The sequence below is a fragment of the Dipteris shenzhenensis genome, chromosome 6 (genome assembly GCF_047967505.1).
Source record: "Dipteris shenzhenensis isolate YYH24624 ecotype China chromosome 6, Dip_SZ_1.0, whole genome shotgun sequence".
Lineage (NCBI taxonomy): Eukaryota > Viridiplantae > Streptophyta > Polypodiopsida > Gleicheniales > Dipteridaceae > Dipteris > Dipteris shenzhenensis.
This window is the reverse complement of record NC_141601.1, coordinates 8,695,813-8,715,949: the sequence shown is the minus strand read 5'-3', so window position 1 is coordinate 8,715,949 and position 20,137 is coordinate 8,695,813. Positions and strand designations below refer to the sequence as shown.

Genomic DNA, 20,137 nt, shown 5'->3' with positions numbered 1-20,137 from the left:
CCTAACGGGGTAGTGCTAATAAAAGAATGCACCAACAAAAACAGAAACCAAAGTGATGCAAATGAACCATATAAATGAGAAGATACATCATCACTAACAAGAGGACTTGGTACCACTCCACCCCTCACTTCCACTAATTGATGAGTGAGTCCATTACAAGGCATCTCTCGTAGAGGTTAAGGTGAACTAATTCAAGATTATAATGTACATGATTGAGGTGTTGGAACTTGGATCCCCTACAAGATTCCGAACAGAGTTTCCCGTGGAGCACGAAAATCACTCTCTCCTCAACATCGTACTCACTTTCTGGCAAAAGAATCAGCAGAGTATAACCACAGTGAGCATAATCACAGCACTTGGCAACCATAGCGAGCTTCTGAACGCAATCCCATAGAGACGAAGACTCCAGATTGAGATCTCCATCATGGGTGTCAGTTGGATCAGCCTTTGATTGCAGCAATTCAAGCAAATCCGGCATTTGGGTTCCCTCAAATTCCAAGTTTTCAGCTCATCCCTGCTGCATCTTGATCGTGCAGGGGCCATGGAGGAGTACCCCGAGGAACTTCGCACGCCTCCTGTGCCCCTGGTGGCTCTCGTGGGCTTACCTGAGCTCCATTCCACCATATCTTCTTACCTCCATATGGAGCCGTTGCCCATCAACACTCTGGCTCTTCCTGACTTCTCCAAAGTGGCCGTGATTGGAGGAAAGGAGCGCAAGCCGCCTGATACGAGGTTGCCTCCGCCTGTTGGTATCGTTAAGATTGATTGGCTCTGGAAGCACCGAACCAAAGTTCCTGCTGCCCTCGTTGTGCTGCTTAGCCGGGATCAAGTGTATGGAGATCCTGCGCAATGGTTGGAAGTGTGCACCAATCTTGACAACATCAAGTATGTATAGTAAGAGGTTGCAACGATTGGATGTTTCATAAATGTAGTGTCTTAGATGCGTATAACTCCAATGACGTTCGCGTGTGAAAGGGTTAAAAAGCGTGAGCCTGTTTATAGATTTTAACAGAGGCTCCTTTGTCGACTAAGAATTTCAGATCTGTTAGTTCTGCTGAATTTGCTGTGTCGGGTAGTCTTTTCGAATTGTGCATCACAAATACGTGTCAGATGGCCCTGTGCATCACAAATATGTGTCAGATGGCCGTGGATCTTTCTGTACTGGTTCGTTTTCTCATGACTACTCGCTGCTCAGGCTAGTCAGGGCTAAGCCCTTGAAGCAAACGCACGGCAGTGGGTGAGTTAAATATGACAGGTCAATTATGGTGTAAGAGAAACATGCCGTAATATAAATTTTAATACAGGGGATTTTGGGATCTTTCCAACTGAGGAGGGCAGCTTATCCTAGGGGTACTGATGAAATCATAAGCATTGTTGTGCTTATTGGAATAGTTTTGTCTCTGATTTTTACATTTTGTTGTTTGATTTGCCAATCTCTCTCTCTCTCTCTCTCTCTCTCATCCATATTGCCACTCTTACCTTTGCTTCTCTTTGTTCTCAACTATGTAGGATTGTAAAGGTATGTCAGGTAGTTGTGAACGGAAAGCAAAGGAGAGATTGGTGTGGTCCTTGATGCAGGAGACACAAAGATTACTGGTCTATGAAATGGAAGACTGATGACCTAATCATAGAACATCTGAATCGGCTGGAATGGAAGAGAAGCTGCAAACATATTGGCTTTACTTGGGCAACTTCAAGCTTGGGGTTAGGCATGACCTCATTTCTTTGCTTTTATACTGGCCATTGGTTAAGCCAGTTGATCTCATTATTATGCCAAAAGTGGTATTGGTTTTGGAATTGCGGTGTTATTATCATACATCATATTAGTTGTGCTGTCTTTTGAAGCCATGATCACAAGTTGCAGCCTAAGGCTACAAGAATACTGGATGGCTCATAGAAGGGTCTTCTCCGATCAGGGGCAGTTGCGGTACTTTCTGCCTTACTACGTGCAACCGAATCATTTGTGGCTCGATTAACGCGGATGCATATAGGGCACTTTCTTGCATATTTTTGGTCATTGCCTTGTGATAATTACTTGCATGCTAGGTCCTGTGGGAGCCTTGCATTTGTGTGTTTAAATCAAAGCCACAAAAAACTCTTCGTAAAGATCTCATGCAATTATTTCCCAGGACTATACCTATTTGTCCCTTGCCCAAGGCAAATAAGTCTCCTGCAAATTAGTAATCATGTGACATTGGAACTTGTGCATCATGTGCTGCCATTGAAAACCTCACTCCTCAACCCCTGGTCACTCTTAGTGTCTCAGTGTGCCAGTTTTTTGTATTGATGGAAGTATGGGTACTTCGGCTGTTCACGACCATGTGACCAATCCTGCATTGATTTGCCTTCTCATCTGAGAGTGTGGGCATTTCTGGTACCCATGAGTGCATCGAGGGATGTCAGTACAGCTCTGGCTGTGTCCAAATTCTGCTGCTCCTCATCAAAATGAGTGTTACCCTCAGCCTTACTCTCTGCATGGAATGGCAGTGTCATAGTGCTCAATTGATGCAACTTTGAATCCTGGTGTGAGGAGGTAACAAGGGGCTGAAATGTATTTCTTTGAAACCTTGATTTCGTGGATGTCATATGCAAGCGTAGTGCTGTTGGGTTAAGCCCTAAAGAGGGGATCCGATCAGACCCTGAAACTTACCATGCATCCTCGAAGGGTTTGTCTCCTCGTGAGTTACCACAAGGATCTTAGGGACAACCAGAAGCTCCTCATGCTCATCTGACAGCTCTCCTGTTATCTAGGTTTTTTCATCTTGCATACATCCCTTCGCTCAAGGGTCCATTTCTCTCCCCATCTAAAAACTTGTCATAAGTATATCTAATGTAGTGCTGTAACATACATGTAACCTAACCGCTACACATGTGCTCAGTGCTTGCTACTGCTGCAGAAGCATGTTTTTATGTATGCATGTTAATGAGGATTGCAAGCACATACTAAGGCAATCACTCAAAAGATACAGAATTGGATTGCAACCTCACCACCTCCTCCCTCACCTTGAAGAGGATTTCTGTGTTGCCTATGCCAAAGTGCTGAAGCATGTAGCTGCTCCATCCTCTGCAAACACAGAAAGGCATTCGCTGCTTTTCCACATCGTGTACAGGCATGGTCCCATGAAGCGACCCCAAAGGCTGCTTTGTGTGGACATCTTAATGCTGCTGCCATCATGTTCTTTGAGAGCTGAATGCTCCTCATCTATGCCACTTGACATGGGTGAGAGTATGCTGGCCTGCTAGATTTGAGGATGAATGTAGGGATGAAGGCTGTCTTATTTAGGCTGATCCCTCCCCCAGACTAGTCCAGCTTCTGAAGGTGGATTGAGGGTCCCACTTAGCTTTGAGCAGATGGGAGCAATGTTGGTACAGGTGAGGACAAAAGATGTTTGACTAAAAAGATGGCAAAACCTATGTTGCATCAAGCAAGGCCAAAGGCAAGGGAGGGTGCCTAGGAAGGCAGGCCAAAGGAGGACAGGCATTCTTCTGATGGGGAGAACCCTTTAGAAATGGGGACAGGAAGAAAAATAAATGTCTCTAATGCAATAAGCATAGGTCTTTTTGCAAGGGATTGCATAAAGAAGAAGGCGGATCTAAAGAAGAATGAGGAGGAGGAGCCCCAAGAAGAAGAGTCATGTCAACATCTCTTAGTAAATTAAAGAACTTAAACTAGCTATTGCACATTTTAATGCACATGCAGCCTTATTTGGGCGAGAAGAGTTGATTGCAGACAGTGATGCATCCGTGCTCATGTCCAACAAGCATGAATGGATTCCGGAGCCTGTAAATCCAAATCCGACAGTCACAATGTGGAAAAGCTAGAGTTGCACAGTTGACAGGATTGGCAACATACTCAAGATAAGGATGAGGCAGATCGCTCGGGTTTATGGCATGCTAGGCTTGGAGACATTGGCTGCCGCAACATTCAGCGCTACTGGAGTATCATGAGCTAGATGGACTTCGACATATTGTGAGCACTCCAGATAGGTGCCTTGGCCCTGGCGTGCTTTGATGGCAAACAAACAACAGGATCTGTTCCTGACAGAGGGTACATGGCTAGCCATTACCCCACTTGAGGCTGTGGACTCTTGACAGTGGTGCGGAGGTGGCACCAGGGTTGGTAATTTCTTCTCAGTAGCTTGTTTTGGAAGCATGGTCTATCCAGATGTTCTCAGGTCCATTAAGAATGGAAGGTGTGTTGGAGAATCACTTCTCAGCCCTCTGGACATCCACGTAAATTAGACACTCACATGTATGGCTCCCAAAATGAGGAGAAGCTTTTTTGAAAAAAAAAAAAAAAGAGGAGAAGCCATGAGCAGTAGCATATATGCATCCATCTATCAGCCAGGCGCACATATGGACAGCATCTTGGGGTGCCAATTTTCAGCCACAGACGCGCTGGTTGCTGTTGTGTCATCCAGGCATGATGGAGTACAACATTGTTCACAGTCTTGACATTTTAGATATGCAAGTGTATTTTAGAGGGTCTGTCAGTGTAAATACTTGCTCTCGGAGCTGAGATGAGATATGACACCCATGAATGATTCACACGTTTGTATTGCCACTAGCATTGCAACTTGAATGTTTTCGCTTCATTATGCCTTAGTTTTTGCTGCTGGCTGTATTGATTGAGCTGGTTTTTTCTCCTCTTAAAGGGTCCCAATACTTTTGTGGCTATAATATTTAGAATTCTCTCTTTTTGTTTCAGAGACAGCTAACCAAAATTGTTCATCTAGATTTAAAAGTACCCAAGAAAATGTGTTCTTGATAGTGCACCATTCCAATTTTTTTTGCAGTTTATGTACCTTTCACTAGCGAACGGAGACATTTGTATTCTCATGAAAAGAAAGACCAATGAAATTGTATAAAGGTAGTGGTTTGAGGCAGACTCTAAAACAGTAGGCCTCACATAATGATGCAATGCATCATTATGTGTAGGCTGTTTAAATCTATGAATACATTTCTATATGTAGTACAGCGGTTTAAAGTCAATAGGCTGGCTTTTGGAAGATTCTAGTTTGCTATCTAACAACTTCATTTCTTAATGATGGGAGAGCCAATATACAATGAATCATTCTACATTTATGCTAGAAAAAGATAGAAAAGGCTCTCAAGCTACCATGAGGCTGTGAGGGAATTGAGAAGATGGAAATAAAAGTCTAACTACCTTAAGGCATTGTTTTTGGAATATTGTGGGAGCATGCCTTTCTATGTAGGAGTACTTTAGTAAGACTCTTATGTTTTTAGTGTTATTAAAGGCTGATCTTATCAAATCCATATGACGAATGTGTTTTGGCATTTGTTGGATGGGATTTCAGGAATGTAATACGGGGACGAAACACAAAGCTGGTTATGGTAGTAGTCCAGCCGACTCTCTTGAGTGGTTGGTTTTCCCAAAACACTCTGCGTTGATTGGTAAAGGGAATATTGGATGAATATTATTTAACTCAAAGCTCTTCTACTGTTTTGCTTGAAATCCTTGCGATTGTTATATGGATGCATTGGGTCGACAAATGTTATTATAATATTGAACTTGCATATTTAGCTTTTTGTAAATGATGTGCTGCAGGGTTCCCGATTTTCAAAGTTTTGAGCAGACGCTATGCTAGACAGATTCGAACCTTTTCAAGTGGATGGATAGCATAAGAAAGAATGTCTGGATAAAAAAATGAGCAACTTTTAGCTTAGTCAGGAATGGATAGCTTAAAAAAGAAAGTCTGGATAAGAATGATAAACTTGTAAGCCTGGCCAGAATGACATTAAATAATAGGCATCTTTTACTCTAAATTATTGCAATTGATGCACAGGGATGAATATGTCTAGCACCAATGTGAAGGAAGGTGTATCCTTTTCGCAATTTCGAAAGGACCCTAAGCTCATAAACGGATCGTAATATAATCATTTTAATTACCAATCTTTGTCTTCAAAGTGGCCTTGTTGTTGAAACAAAGAAGTAACCAATCTCCTTCATTGAACTTTTCTACCCTTATTGCTTATCCACAGCCACACTGTCTGATGCTTTTGGGCTTGTAAAATATGCTGATAAACTGATTTACTGCGAAATTGTTGTCTTTTATGTGAATGAGAGGAAAAGACCTCGGCCATATATAATCTCCACTGCGGCTTACCTATAGATGAATGCACTATATTATTCTTTGCAATAGGCAAATACTTTTCATAAAAACTTTGTTGATCATGAACATAGCTACATAAAAGCTCGAATAAGGTCTTATTGGTGGCTTCTCTTTGCCATTTAGTCTTCAGATGATAAGTAGAAGAAAATTGCTTCGGCCCCAGGTTGTCAGATAATTCAGATACAATGTATTCAAGAACTCTATGTGGACAAATAAATGCTTAATATCTAAAGAAGCCACCTTAGTAGCCTTGATATTTTTCTCGTGTGGAATAAAATGAGCTTTCTTGCAGATTATGTCAACTATCGTCTAGATTATATCACCAACTGATCCAAGATATCGTCAATCTGGAAACCTATTCTTGATTGTATCGTGCCCAATGCGTGGTAGTCAACACACATTTGCAAAGAACCAATACCACAAACACCAAGCTGCCCCGTATATATTATGGCCCCTACTGTTGGAATGGTCAACCCCCCATCTGTAAGCCCCGAAATGAGGATTGCATTTGGGGGGGTGGACCATAGGTGGCCACATGGACAGCATCTTGGCTGTCATGCGCGCAGGGGACTCACGGTGGAGAGGGGCCTGCCACATGGGCAGGACCTCACAGGGACAAGACAGCCAGAGTCTGCAACATGGGCAGCACACAGGCTGCCATGTGGGCATCTGTCAAGGCAGGGCCAGTGGGCTGACAGAGGCGCAGCATGGCGTGAATGTATGGGCTGGAACAGGCCCCTGACAGAGGCGCACAGGAGGCGGAACAGAGCTGGCACATGGCGCAGCATGGCGGACCAAAAGGGCACCTGCAGAGGGCAGCACATGGGCTGCAAAACAGGTGGGGGCATTGGGCAGGCAAAGGGCCTGCAGTGGGCTCCAACTGTGACAAGGCAGCAGCCCAAAAGGGCCTGGCATAGGCCCTTATATAGGGCTGGTTGGACCAGCCAACCAAGTCAGCCAGCAAGCCAACCAAGTCGGTCAGCAAGGCAGTCGGCCATTAGGGCTGACTGGTCGGTTATTTTGGCCAGGTCTGGGGGCTATATAAAGAGGGCCTCCAGGCCCTCATATCTTATCTTCTGGAGCAGCAAAGCAGGAGCAGCACATATCAGCTCACTTGGAGCCTAATCCTGGGGGACCAAGAGAGTTGGAAGGCTGCAGATCTAGCTCAGCAAGGTGCTGCCCACCTAGGCTGATTCACAGGCAGTAAGGTGGAGAAGAACATTCTGGACAGAGAGTGTAGTACGCTCGAGGTGGAGCACGCAGACTCAGGGTTCTAGAGGAGACTACAAGATAGAGAAGGACCTCTGGTAAGATTAGAGGACCACACCATTGGTGGGACTCTGGATCCCTCTCTTTTGTTGTGCCCATAGTTTTGGACGGAAATATATTGTTTTGGTGGATTCTATATCTGGCTATGTCTACTGCCTATTTCCTTATCTGCACATCTATATGATGCACATTTAATTAAAGAAGTTTGTGATTCCACACCCCACACACACTGTGTGAGCTCCTAGGCTATTCTATCAGTCTTCCACTGTACGTACCGTCTGTTGGTTGATTTCTAATACCTACATCATTATCCACAAAGTTGGGAGTAGCATTCTAGTTGGAGCAACCACCCACTTCAAAAATCCATGATGTGTTTCATATCTTGTTATTGAAACTGCATGTGGATCAAAATGTGCAAGCCTTCTCTAGCTGCCACCTATGTATTGGGAGGACCACATCCTCTGCATACCTGGAGTGGTTCATGGACTTTTTAAATTAGGTCCTTAGAAACAAGATTTACATAGAGTATCTCATGAAACATAAGGGCCTACCAAAAGAGCATTAGTTTATGGTAGAAATATTGAATTCAATTCAAGAATCAAGGGTACCTTCTTACAAGGCTTTAAAGATAGCATATGGAATTAGTAAAATTAACAAAGATCGAGACCTTATCACTTGTAAAAACCATAAGCTTTCCATTATGAATAATTCATGTACAAAAGTTTCATATAGGATAAAAAAATTCAGTTTGCATTATTGTTTTTTACCACTGAAGGAGGAATGCTACAACTCAGTATGTGTAATACATCTTTAGAGCTAGACTAGTAGCATAGCTTCTCTAGTATGTTTCCCCAAGAATTGAGAGTACAGAGCTAGACTAGTAGCTGCAAGAGAGGGCTAAACAAGAGGATGTGGGAGATGACTACATAAGGTCACTCCACTTATTGTACTCATGATTGGATTTGACATGTCATTCGCTTCAAGCACTCTAATCTCCCTTTCAACCTCTCTCTCTCTCTCTCTCTCTCTCGCACGCTACTCCTCCGCCTTCCCTCGCAGCTCCTACCTCCGCCCTCCGGCAGCTCCCCCTCACGCAGCCACCTGGCTGCTCACCGGCAGCCTCTCGTGCCCGGCTGCCTTTCGCCTGCAGCCCCTCTGCAGCCCTTCCACCTGGCTGCCTTCAGTCTCCAGCCCCTTCCCTTGCAGCCTCTTCCCCCAGATGCTCCCTCCTTGCAGCCCCTCATGCAGCCCCTTTCCCCCACCACGTGCTGCCTACCCCCCCCGCGTCCCTCCAGCCCACCCTCCACTGCGCCCCCCCCCCGCGCGGGCCACCCTATAGTCCACTGCATGACAGCCCTACCCACCACCACTGTAAATCCCCCCCCCTCCCAGCTAGCCATACCTGTCTAGCTCTAGCTGTAGCCCTACCCCACTGCCCCTACATCTCCTCCCCCCCGCTGAGATGAATTGAATCATCCTAAGGGGGGGGTTGTCTTGCAGGGTCTCTAATATGGGTTGCTCTTCGGCCTGGCCCCCCTCCTGCAAAATAGGCAACGAGTCAACATCAGTTCGACGTGGGAAAAGGAGAAAAAGAGAAAGACTTTGAGAAGGATAAGTACTAGAAAGATGACAAGAATCACTAGTAGCAGTTAAAGCTAAACATGTGCTTCAACTGCAGTGGGCTTGGAGTGGATAGCTCGGTGGTACAAAAGACCTCCACCTCAGCAGTGTCTACCTCAGCTACATCCTCACAAGGCGCTTGATATCGGCCTCATTTCATGTCACCATCATCGGAAGTGACATACACATGTCCACATTACTCCTTTCTCTCACCTCTCCCTTTCAGCCAACCACCCCTCCCGCCTTGGACGGGTATCACCTCTCCACTACCTCAGTCATCTTGACACCACACCCAGCATACTCAGTCACCACTGACTATTCAGCCTCACCCCCTGCATTCATACCATGGCCTTCTCAGTTTTAGATCCCTCGAGCTGATCCTCTAGATGTCTGGGAGTCTCTCCTCATAGAGGTACACAGTATACGATCTCATGAGGTGGATTTGACCCACTTCGCACAACAGTAGGCCTGCTTCACCCAGGATTAGACCCGTGTTATACAAGAGCTACCATAGCTACACCAATGGATGATACGACCACTTTTGTAGCTACCACCTTAGGAGTCGCAGAGTCCATGATAGAGAGAGCTTGGCAAGTGGGGAGAGATCCCAACCGAGAGTAGCCCCTCATCATATGATTTCATGATGCTCAAGCTCGACTAGCAGCATTACGCGGTAGATCGATTCTGTTGGACCACCCATCGATCTCTATGGATAAGGATTTGACACCCGTGTAGGTTGAGGAGAGGCGCACCTTGATGTAACAGCAGGATTTGGCCCGCAAGAAGGGGAAGTGGGCGGTGGTACGAGATGGATTACTCGTTATAGGCGCCTATTGAGTACCTGCTCCCTTCCCACCATGGGGGGTGGCGTCTATGAGATTCAGGATACTAAGACCTTGTCTTGTATTATTTGGAACTGTAATGATATCTTATGGTCAGAACCTGGGAATTTCTTGGAGTCCTATACAGGCCGAGACATTATTTGCGGGCCCCAGTCGTGTCTTATGGACATGCATTGTTAGATTTGGGTAGGATGCACGACTTCATTATCTACAATGGTCTCAGTCGATGGCCCTCTTCAGGTGGTTTCACTTGTTTTCTACATGGGGGGCTCCAGCGTAGTCGACTACATCATGGGATTCCCTGCCTTCGTTTCTTGTCACACAGATTTCACTGTTGCACCGCCTCCTCTAGGTGTAGACCACTCGTACCTATTCTTCCGCATCTCTACTCCCTATCTTGTAGTAACACATACACCACCAATCACTCATACCACCTATCACGACATACATTTCAATCGTAGTCTTTCACCTAGAAACTTTGACTAACTCTATATACTACTCACATATATCGGTTTTATACCTCTTCTAGAGGACTGTGTAGCTTTGGCCACGCGTTCACTTGACGAGGCTGCAATTCACCCCTTTTCCTATACCACTCGCTCCACCCGTCCACTGCAATAGCTGATACGATGATGAGTGTAAGTCTCTGTGCCGTCAACTTCGATTTGAGACAAAAATGTTACGAAAATTATATCTCTGGTATATGTTGCTTTGGACATTATTATTTTAGTCAAGTGTGACTATGGCAAAGTACTCCATAGGAGCGCACCGGACGCGGTGGAGGTCCTAGTGGATACTTTGTGTGGTTAATTGGGGACGCCTGACTAGCTTGTGTTTTGCCATGCTAGATGGTCGGTATTGTGGGTGATTCCATGTTAATATTGATGTCGCTAGTGTTATTGGTGTTGTGCTTGATTATTGTGCTTTGAGCGCGGTTATGTTGGGATTAGTTGATTCGGTGATTTGTTCAATTGATTGTTAATAACTAATGTAATTGGCGGCTTGAGTACAGGTGATGGAACTCATAGCGAGGATTGGAGTTAGTACGAGGATACCGATTGAGGTGTCGCACAGCGCATTATATATGGCCATGGGCCAATTTTATATTTGCTTTATTATAATATTTTGTAGTGGACATAATTCATTTTGGGCTCTAAGATGGTTATGTAAAGCAAATTTCTCATTTTGGAAGAGGGGGATAATTTTGGCTCCTTGGTGCTTTTATGAAATATCATAAATACTCTAGATGAGGAAGCGTGAGCCCCACTTATCTAGGGGGGGGAGATTGTACCCAGTCTACTATCGTTTTCGTGATGTGATTGTGTTCTTCTTCTGTAATTGATTAAGTGGTGAATTCGTGTTGAAGAGAATTACCTTTAAGGCTTCAGTGGTATCAGAGCCTTGATCACGCTCTTGTGAAGGAATTAAAGAGAAGCTCCCTCGTGTGGAAATTGAAAGGGAGAGAAGTCTTGAAGAGGACTACATGACACATATGCAAAAACAGAGTTCGTGGGGGAGAGAAAGCTTGCATCGAGGGATGTGTGCATCCAGTCTTAGGCTTTGAATTTTGAAGATCGCATCAAGTACTCAGTCGGACGTCATCATCTCGGGAGCCCTGCAAAAGTTTGTTCACTTTACCCGTGTGAACTTTGAAGTCGACTCCAAGTGCGCAGCCTAGATTCCGTGCCCTCGTGGAGTCACGACCCTTGGGACTTGGGATCACTCAAGAGTTAGCAGTGAGCAGCGGCTCAGTAGCCTGGCGTCAGTGGCCCATTCACTCGAAGTACCAAGTCTTGCATGAAAAGATTGGCCGCCTCTAGTCTTGGGAATCTCCCTCTGCGCACGCCTCACTGTAGCCTCAGTGTCTGTGAATCTCTGCGGGTATGTACTCTGTCCGCGTGCCGTGCAACCGTCTGCATAGAGTTCGCCTCTATTGTCTCTGCAGACCTACAGTCATCGACAGCTCAGCCTCTGCCCGCGCGCAGTGCAGTCGTGCTACCTCTATTACTCTGGCAATGCTTGTTGACGCTTTGGGAGTTGATTCCTCCCTGCGCGGCGTGGACCCTTCTACTGCATCACTGCCCACGCTCATGCTGTGTGAGGCTTGAGCCTCTGTCCTCTGATAGCAATTAACAACCTCATCAGCTCTTGGTCTCCGTGCCCTATTCGCGCGGCCGCTACAATGAAGTCTTTGCTGCTTTGAGAATTGACACGCAACACTCTCAACTCAAAGGACTCCTTTGACTTGCTACAAAGCAAGGATAAAGAACCCCAAGGTTCAAAGGCTCTCTTAAATTTTTTTTAAAAAAAAAAGGAAATTTAGTAAGCTACGAGGCTCAATAAGGCGATCGGAGCTCAACAAGGCGAAGATCACAGCTAAATCTAAACGCTTGAATCAAGAAGGCGATTGGAACCATGAAAATCACCGTGCAATTAATTGGAGATCGGTCGAGTGCAAAGACGATTACGTGCGACATCATCGGTCACATATCTCCCACTCTAGTCGTTTCTACCTCCGAACAAAGAGCGAGATAAGTGATTTCTTTTGCTTTATATTTTATACACTTAGTATCTTCCACCATCCGTTTCTTACCATACACTTGAATGCCATTTTTTCTTTCATCCGTGCAATTCTCATACACTTATTATCCTCATTTTCCTCCACTTCGCTTTATTTGTATTTATTGCATTATCATGGCGCATCAGTCACAACCACCCACGCTCCAAGAGCAGGTTTAAAATCTAAGTTGAGAGCCGAGATTAACATGTTCCATCCTCGCTCACTGAACTTTGCGATTTCTCTTGCAAGGAATTGTGAGAGGAAGAATGGGATCCCAAAGGAAGGGAAAGATTTGGAACGGCATGTACCCTCTCATAAGTAAAAGAGGTTTGATAAAAAGCCCTTCTTTAAATCTAAAAATGGTTTTGTTCCACAGAAGATAGATTCTTCTTCGAAGCCGAACGGTGGAAATTTTTCGAAGAAAGAAATAAGGTGTTTCCGGTGCAACAAGGTGGGACACAGAGCTATTGAATGTCTGAAACCTTAAAGGTAATTCTCTTCAACACGAATTCACTACTTAATCAATTAGAGAAGAAGAACACAATCACACCACGAAAACGACAATAGACTGGGTACAATCTCCCCCCCCTAGATGAGTGGCTCACGCTTCCTCATCTAGAGTATTTATGATATTTCATAAAAGCACCAAGGAGCCAAAATTATCCCCCTCTTTCAAAATTAGGGATTTGCTTTACATAGCCATCTTAGGGCCCAAAATGAATTATGTCCACTACAAAATATATTGCTCAAACTTGCAATAATAAGGCAAATACAAAATTGGCCCATGGCCATATATAATGCGTTGTGCGACACCTTGATCGGTACCCTCGCACTAACTCCAATCCTCGCTATGGGTTCAATCACCTGTACTCAAGCTGCCAATTACATTAGTTATTAGCAATCGATTGAACGAATCACCGAATCGACTAATCCTAACATAACCGCGCTCAAAGCATAATAATCAAGCACAACACCAATAACACTAGCGACATCATTATTAACATGGAATCACCCACAATACCGACTATCTAGCATGGCAAAACACAAGCTAGTCAGGTGTCCCCAACTAACCACACAGAGTATCCACTAGGACCCCCGCCGCGTTCGGTGTGCTCCTATGGAGTACTTTGCCATAGTCACACTTGACTAAAATAATAATGTCCAAAGTAAGATATACCATAAATATAATTTCCGTAACATCCCTCTTGCTTGGATTGCAACTGACCTCAGTTGCATGTTTGATTATAGGAACTAATGAGGTCTGGAAAAGTTCGAAAGAACCGCTTAGGCATCCACTGAGCATCATCTCTCGGATGATTCTTAAATTTGAGCAAGTATTTAGTATAGACATTTTCTTTTTGGGTCGAGGTCTGTTGATGATCAATAATGCATTCGGGTTCTAGAATTTCTTCTTCATCAACAATCAATGGAGCCTCTGCATAAACAGGATGAATAGGTAAAGGTCCTGTGAAGGGCTTTAAGAGGCTAATATGAAAAGCATTATGTATTTTTCAATTATCAGGTAGTTCAAGCCTATAAGCTAGATCATTGATTTTCTGAATCACCTTGAATGGTCCATAAAAACGTGGGGACATCTTGATGATTGGCCATTTCTCAACACTCTTCAATCTTCTTTTCTCAATCCGAAGAAGTACATAATCACCTTCCTTAAAAAGCATGTGTTTCCGTTTCTTATTAGCTTGTTTTGTGCACTTGTCGAGCTATTGCAATGGCTTCTCGACCTCTTCGAGAATATTTTGATAGTCATGGGTAAATGCATCTGCTGCCTCTACTCTATGGGTCAATTGTGTGATAGGAATAGACCTTCCCATAGATAATCTCAAAGGGTGCTCTTCCAGTTGTAGAATGAGGAGTATTATTATAAGCAAACTGTAAGAGATGAATGTATTTGTCCCAAGTATTTGGTTGACTTCTCGCATAGCTTTATCATATCCAGAATAGTACTATTTGTAACTTCAGTTTGTCCATTCAATTCTGGATGAAAAGTTGATGAGAAATCTAGCTTAGTGCCTAGATTATGAAATAATGCAGTTCAAAAATTACTATAATCTTTGGCAAGCCATGATGAACAAAGCTGTACTTGATGAATAAATGTACAGCTTGCTGAGTTGTTAAAGTCTTCTTGCATGAGATGAAATAAGCTTGCTTACTAAATTGATCTACTATCATCCAAATCATATCATTTTGATTCACTGTAGTAGGAAAACTTGTTATGAAATCCATAGATATTTGTTCCCAAGGTTACGTAGGAATAGGCAAAGGCATTAGCAATCCTGGGGTCTTTCCTTTGTAACTCTTGATCTTCTGGCAAGTGATGCATTTGGCTACAAACTTAGCCACATCTTTTCTTATAGTAGGCCAATGAAATTCCCTCGCTATCACTTGTAAATTGGCGGTCACACCCCTATGTCCCATATATGGTGGTTGATGGATTTCCTTCATTACAATTTGTCTAAAGGATCGAGTGATGCATAATTTCTTTTGATAAAAGAGGTATCCATCATTGCATGAATAGTCCAACATAGGATTCTAATTATTATTCTCTAATTTGTTCCATATAACGGAAAAGTATGGATCCTCTTGATAGGAATTCTTCATACCTTTGAAAGGCTAGGTCTCTACAGCAGTGATGTGATTAATACTTGGCTTTCTGCTAAGAGCATCAGCAACTACATTTCTTTTCCAGGTTGATATTGAATCATGGGCTGAAAACTTTGTATAAATGATGCCCACTTGATGTGCCTATCGGATATTAGTGGCTGAGTCAACAAATGTTTGATACTTTGCTGATCGGTTTTGATAAGAAACTCAGCTCCCATCAAATAATGTTTCCACATTCGTAAGGCATGCACAACAGCGGTTAATTCTTTATCATATGTACTATAATTGCATTTTGCTGGTTTTAATTTTCGGCTCTCATATGCTATTGGATTTCCATCTTGCATAAGTACGGCTCCAATTCCATATCCTTTAGCATCAGTTACAACTACAAAGAATGGTCTAGAGAAATCGGGTAGTTGCAACACAAGAGCTTGTGTAAGAATGGTCTAGAGAAATCGGGTAGTTGCAACACAAGATCTTGTGTGAGAGCTTCTTTTAAAGCTGTAAAAGATTTATCTTTATGCTTGGTCCATAAGAAATGCTTGGCTTTTCTAAGAAGGTCTGTCAATGGATGTGCAATGTATGCGAAATTCTTGACAAACTTTCTGTAAAAGCTACACAATCCCAAGAATGATCTTAAATCATGTATATCTTGGGCTTTAGGCCATGTGACTATGCACTCAATCTTCTTTGGATCTACTCGAATTCCATCGGCGGATACTATGTGACCCAAATACTCTATCTGGTCTTGAAAGAAACTACTCTTTTTAGGATTTATGTACAATTGATTTTCTTTCAAGAGTGAAAAGACTAGCTTCAGATGTTCCTCATGCTCCTTAATATCTTTGCTAAACACCAGAATATCATCAAAAAATACTACCGCACAATCTTGGTGTTTAAGAAAGATTCGGTTCATCATTCTACTAAAAGTAGCTGGAGCATTAGTTAGCCCAAAAGGCATAACTAGAAACTCATAATGTCCCGTTTGAGTTCTAAAGGCAATCTTGTATATATCCTCTTCTACCATACGAACTTAATGATAGCCGGATTTGAGATCTATCTTACTAAAGACCTTGGCCCCTTTCAATTTGTCCAAAAGATCATCAATCTTAGGGATTGGATATTTGTTTTTCATTGTGATTTTATTTAGTGCACGATAGTCCATGCACATTCGATAGGTTCCATTTTTCTTTTTGACTAATAAGATAGGTGCTCCATAAGGAGAACTATTGGGTCTTATTAATGCTCTCACTATCAGTTCCTCCACTTGCTTTTGAATTTACTTTTGTTCTAGCTGGTTGATTCTATAAGGAGCTTTGCAAGGTGGAGTATTGCCCGGTAGGATTTCTATCCTATGATCCTCAGGTCGAGAACCTGGTAGTCCAGGCGGTAAATCCTCTAAGAAACAATCAAAAAATTGAGAAAGAAGCTTTTGGTGTGTAGGCTTAGTGTTTGGTTGAGTAGCCGTTACTGTATTCACCAAAATCATACATGTCTTCTCACGTTTTCTAATCGCTCTTTTGGCTTGTGTGTGGTTGAGTAAAGGACTGATCTCAGGTTTTGTTGAGCTTTTCAGACATATTTCTTGTCTGTCCTTCTCAATCCACATTTGGTGTGAATTGTAATCTATCTTAGGATTATATTGATGCCATCATGGCATTCCTAAGATGATGTCCACTCCCTGTAAGGGTGCCACTACAAAGTCTCGTCTATCCTTATAGGGTTTGATTGAAATTTCAAGATTCTTGACTTCTCTAGTGCAATTGTACTTTGTCTTGGTAAAAGCAGCTTTGACCTTATAGTTAGATGGGAAAGACTCTAGGTTTAGCTTTGCTAAGGCTCTTTTCGAAATGAAATCATGTGTACTACCATCATCATGTAGAATAACAACCTATTTGCCATTAATGAAACCTTTCATTTTTAGAAGAGCATGACTATTATACAGTATACTTATCACCGATTGTTGCACCCATCCACTACAATAGCTGATACGGTGATGAGTGTGCGGCTCTGTGATGTCAACTCAGATTTGAGACAAAAAATACCCTTTTGAACGTATTAGAGACGATGTGTGAGTATCGTCGATGGTTGCACCAGAAGAAGCAGGTGTTTGTCCGTTGGATTACTTAACATCATATTTAGTAATAACTGCAAGGAATTACGGCGGAAATTCCTTGAGAGGTGGTCCCCTTCACCTCTCACAGATACTCAGGTTCGCTTATGCACGCACATTATACGACGTTTCATACCAGCGCGTTCCTGACCTCGCACACTCATCTCGCCCTACTTCATGCACTCTCTTCACTAAAGGTGGTGTTAAGGACGCCGTTCGAATGGCCGAGCGAAAGATCACAAGGGTTTACGTATTGAATTTATTGCATATGGGATTAATATCCTAGCCCCATTCTTAGCGAAGCTCTTTAATGAAGTTGTTTGCCTTGGCTTTCCACACACCTCGACCCTTAATACCAGTTCACCTATTCATAAGGCAGGGGATCCCATGAACTTGGAGAACTACATGACCGTCATGATTGGACATATCATGTCCAAGATCTACGCGTTAGTACTTGATACCGAGGTCGGTTGATTTGTAGAGATGCAGGGTCTCAGAGCTCAGAAGCAGGCCGAATTTTGACGTGACCACAGGACCGTGGATCACATACTCACACTCAGGTGTATCATTGAGGAGGCTAGGGCACGGAAGCAGAGGGTCTATTTTTGCTTTGTGGATTTTCGCAAACCTTTGATATGGTACCGAGGGCCCGTCTCATTAGACGATTGCAAGAGTTGGGATCTGACCAGGACAAAAGAGATTATGAGTATTATTGGGGTCAAACAAGGGTGTCTTCTCTCACCAACCCCGTTTGGTCTCTATATAGATGAGCTTGAGACATTTATGTAGACTTTGGGAGGGGCTCAATGCTCTTTTGTTGGAACTTTGATTTAGATCTTACTGTACGTAGATGATGTGGTGCTTTTATCCTCCTTTGTAGAGGGCTTCCGGATGATGTGGTGCTTTTCGATGCCTTACGGTCCTTTTGTGAGTCACATGATTTGAAGGTCAACCTTGGTAAGGCCAAGGTTATGATCTCGAGTAGCTATGCAAAAAGAGCAATTTACCTTGGATGAAGCACCAGTTGCTAGTCTTTGTCATGGCTGAGTTTGCCCTTCACCTCCGGAGTGTCGACAGAAACTCAGTACGAAGACTTTGTATAAATGGATGCTCAAGTATGTGTGGGTGTGTGGATTTGTATGTGTGAGAGCATACTTTTATACTATGGTCTACACCCACTGTTGGGCGCTGATGACGTCAGTGGGGATGTCATAGTAGCTAGTCCCTGCTATGCGTGATGGAGTTTATGGTTTTCAATATGATGAGTGACTCTCGTGAGATTGAAACTGCACTATGTTGTATTTTTAGAGGATGAGTTTGGGAATGTTCCTGGATTCAGCTAGGTATATATTTACCTTGGATGAAGCACCAGTTGAGATTGTTTTGTCTTACACATAGCTAGGGGTTCTCTTCTCTAGCCCTATTTTTACGATAGACTGGCGATGCAGGCCCGTCTGAGCAAAGGGTATGCCTCATTAGCTAGGCTGGAAAGACGATGCTTCCACTCACACTTTCAAGACTCCCGGACCAAGGTCCTCTTCTTCGACTCCTCGGTCCGATAAGCTAGGATGTATGGCAACCCTTGTTCGGGGCCGGATCTCTTGGATGTAGAGTGAGCTCGAGTGGAGCATCTCCAGGTTTTCATGTTATCATGGATGATTCGCAATAAGCTGTCGGCTCCCCACTAGATCATCCAGGCCGAGTTTGGATCGTCTCCACTATAGCTTGATGCAACATTCCAGGTCATCACATATCTATATTGTGTTAGAGAGTACAGAGACTGTACCTTAGGACGTCGGAGACTACCATGACTGGCATTGTCCTCCTCTATGGCCCTAGCAGTTGAGGCGCGAGGGTGACCAGAGATGTTGGTACACACACACAAGTAGGTGGTTGGAGAGATTGGGACTTCTCATGGATAGACTTCCTCCCTTCCAGTATAGCATTGACGTGCCCATTCTCCCACTTAGGTATCACAAGGTCAACTAGGTCATACGCGAGGACCTCCTGTAGCTACACACATTTCAGACCTAGTTGGAATCAAGTGAGCTCCCGGTGAAGCTAAGCTTCTATAGAGATTATTGCCTATGCATTTCTGATTGATCCTCCAGGATATTCTTCCCTATTCACTGAGCATCTCTATTGGGCAGTTCCGGGTTTCTTCACATCGTGAGAGTGGACGAGCTGAGGGTGTACCCAGGGAGGGGTGCATACGCACTTTGTGTGATCTATGGGAGGTCGAGTTAGAGGAGCATTTCATCTCCAGGCGCCCAATGTACTATGAGATACGAGGCCGATATAGCTTCGGGCTGCTCTTTCGCTTCCTCGCTTTTCCAGACCAGAGATGTTTGGTCGCATTCATGCATGAAGCAATTAGACACCGAGAGCATTTACTCCGATAACCGAGATAGGGGCGGGACACACTGGCAGATTCTTCTCAGAGTATGATCACAAAGTTTTTTCAGCTGGACCATACAAGCTCTCACCCCGAGGGCCTCCGACACAGGCGTGACTTGGAGTCAGTGACACGACATATTTGATAGAGGATGGACATGCATATTATAATCACTTGGAGACATTCCTTCCATGTTTGGGGTTGGTGCACGACCAACAGAGGCCACAGTAGCCCTGGTTCGAGGATGTAGTATGGGTGTCGATGATCGTTTAGTAGTTCTACCCTTTTAGCTTGTTGTATCAAGTTTCTCACGGTCTCGTAGACTGATCGGTCTTCGAAGACTTTGATAAACTGTGTGTGTGTGTGTGTTTACCCCCCCCACCCCCCCACCCCCTTTTCCCCCCTGCTACCCACTCCCGCTATCGCCACTTTATCTAACTCCTACTGTGATGGATCTTTTATCAATAGATGTATGGTTGGATTGTAGACTTGAACAAGGTGGCTACTAAGCATGGGGACTGCACCTCTAATTGATCTAGGCTCTCTTGGCTAGCCCTTGAGTTTGTGCTCTATTTTTGAGGT

General features: G+C 43.8%; 1 protein-coding gene across 1 annotated transcript in view; it reads left to right on the top strand.

Moving 5' to 3' along the window:
• The first annotated feature begins 245 nt into the window (after positions 1-245).
• The window catches only part of LOC147900737 (trafficking protein particle complex subunit-like protein), an 81,582-nt gene continuing 61,690 nt past the window's right edge, over positions 246-20,137 (top strand). The window contains exons 1-2 of the mRNA XM_087375528.1: positions 246-885; positions 5,319-5,383. Coding sequence (XP_087231654.1) covers positions 542-885; positions 5,319-5,383 — 409 coding nt within the window. The 5' untranslated portion in view covers positions 246-541. The remainder of the gene's footprint in view (positions 886-5,318; positions 5,384-20,137) is intronic.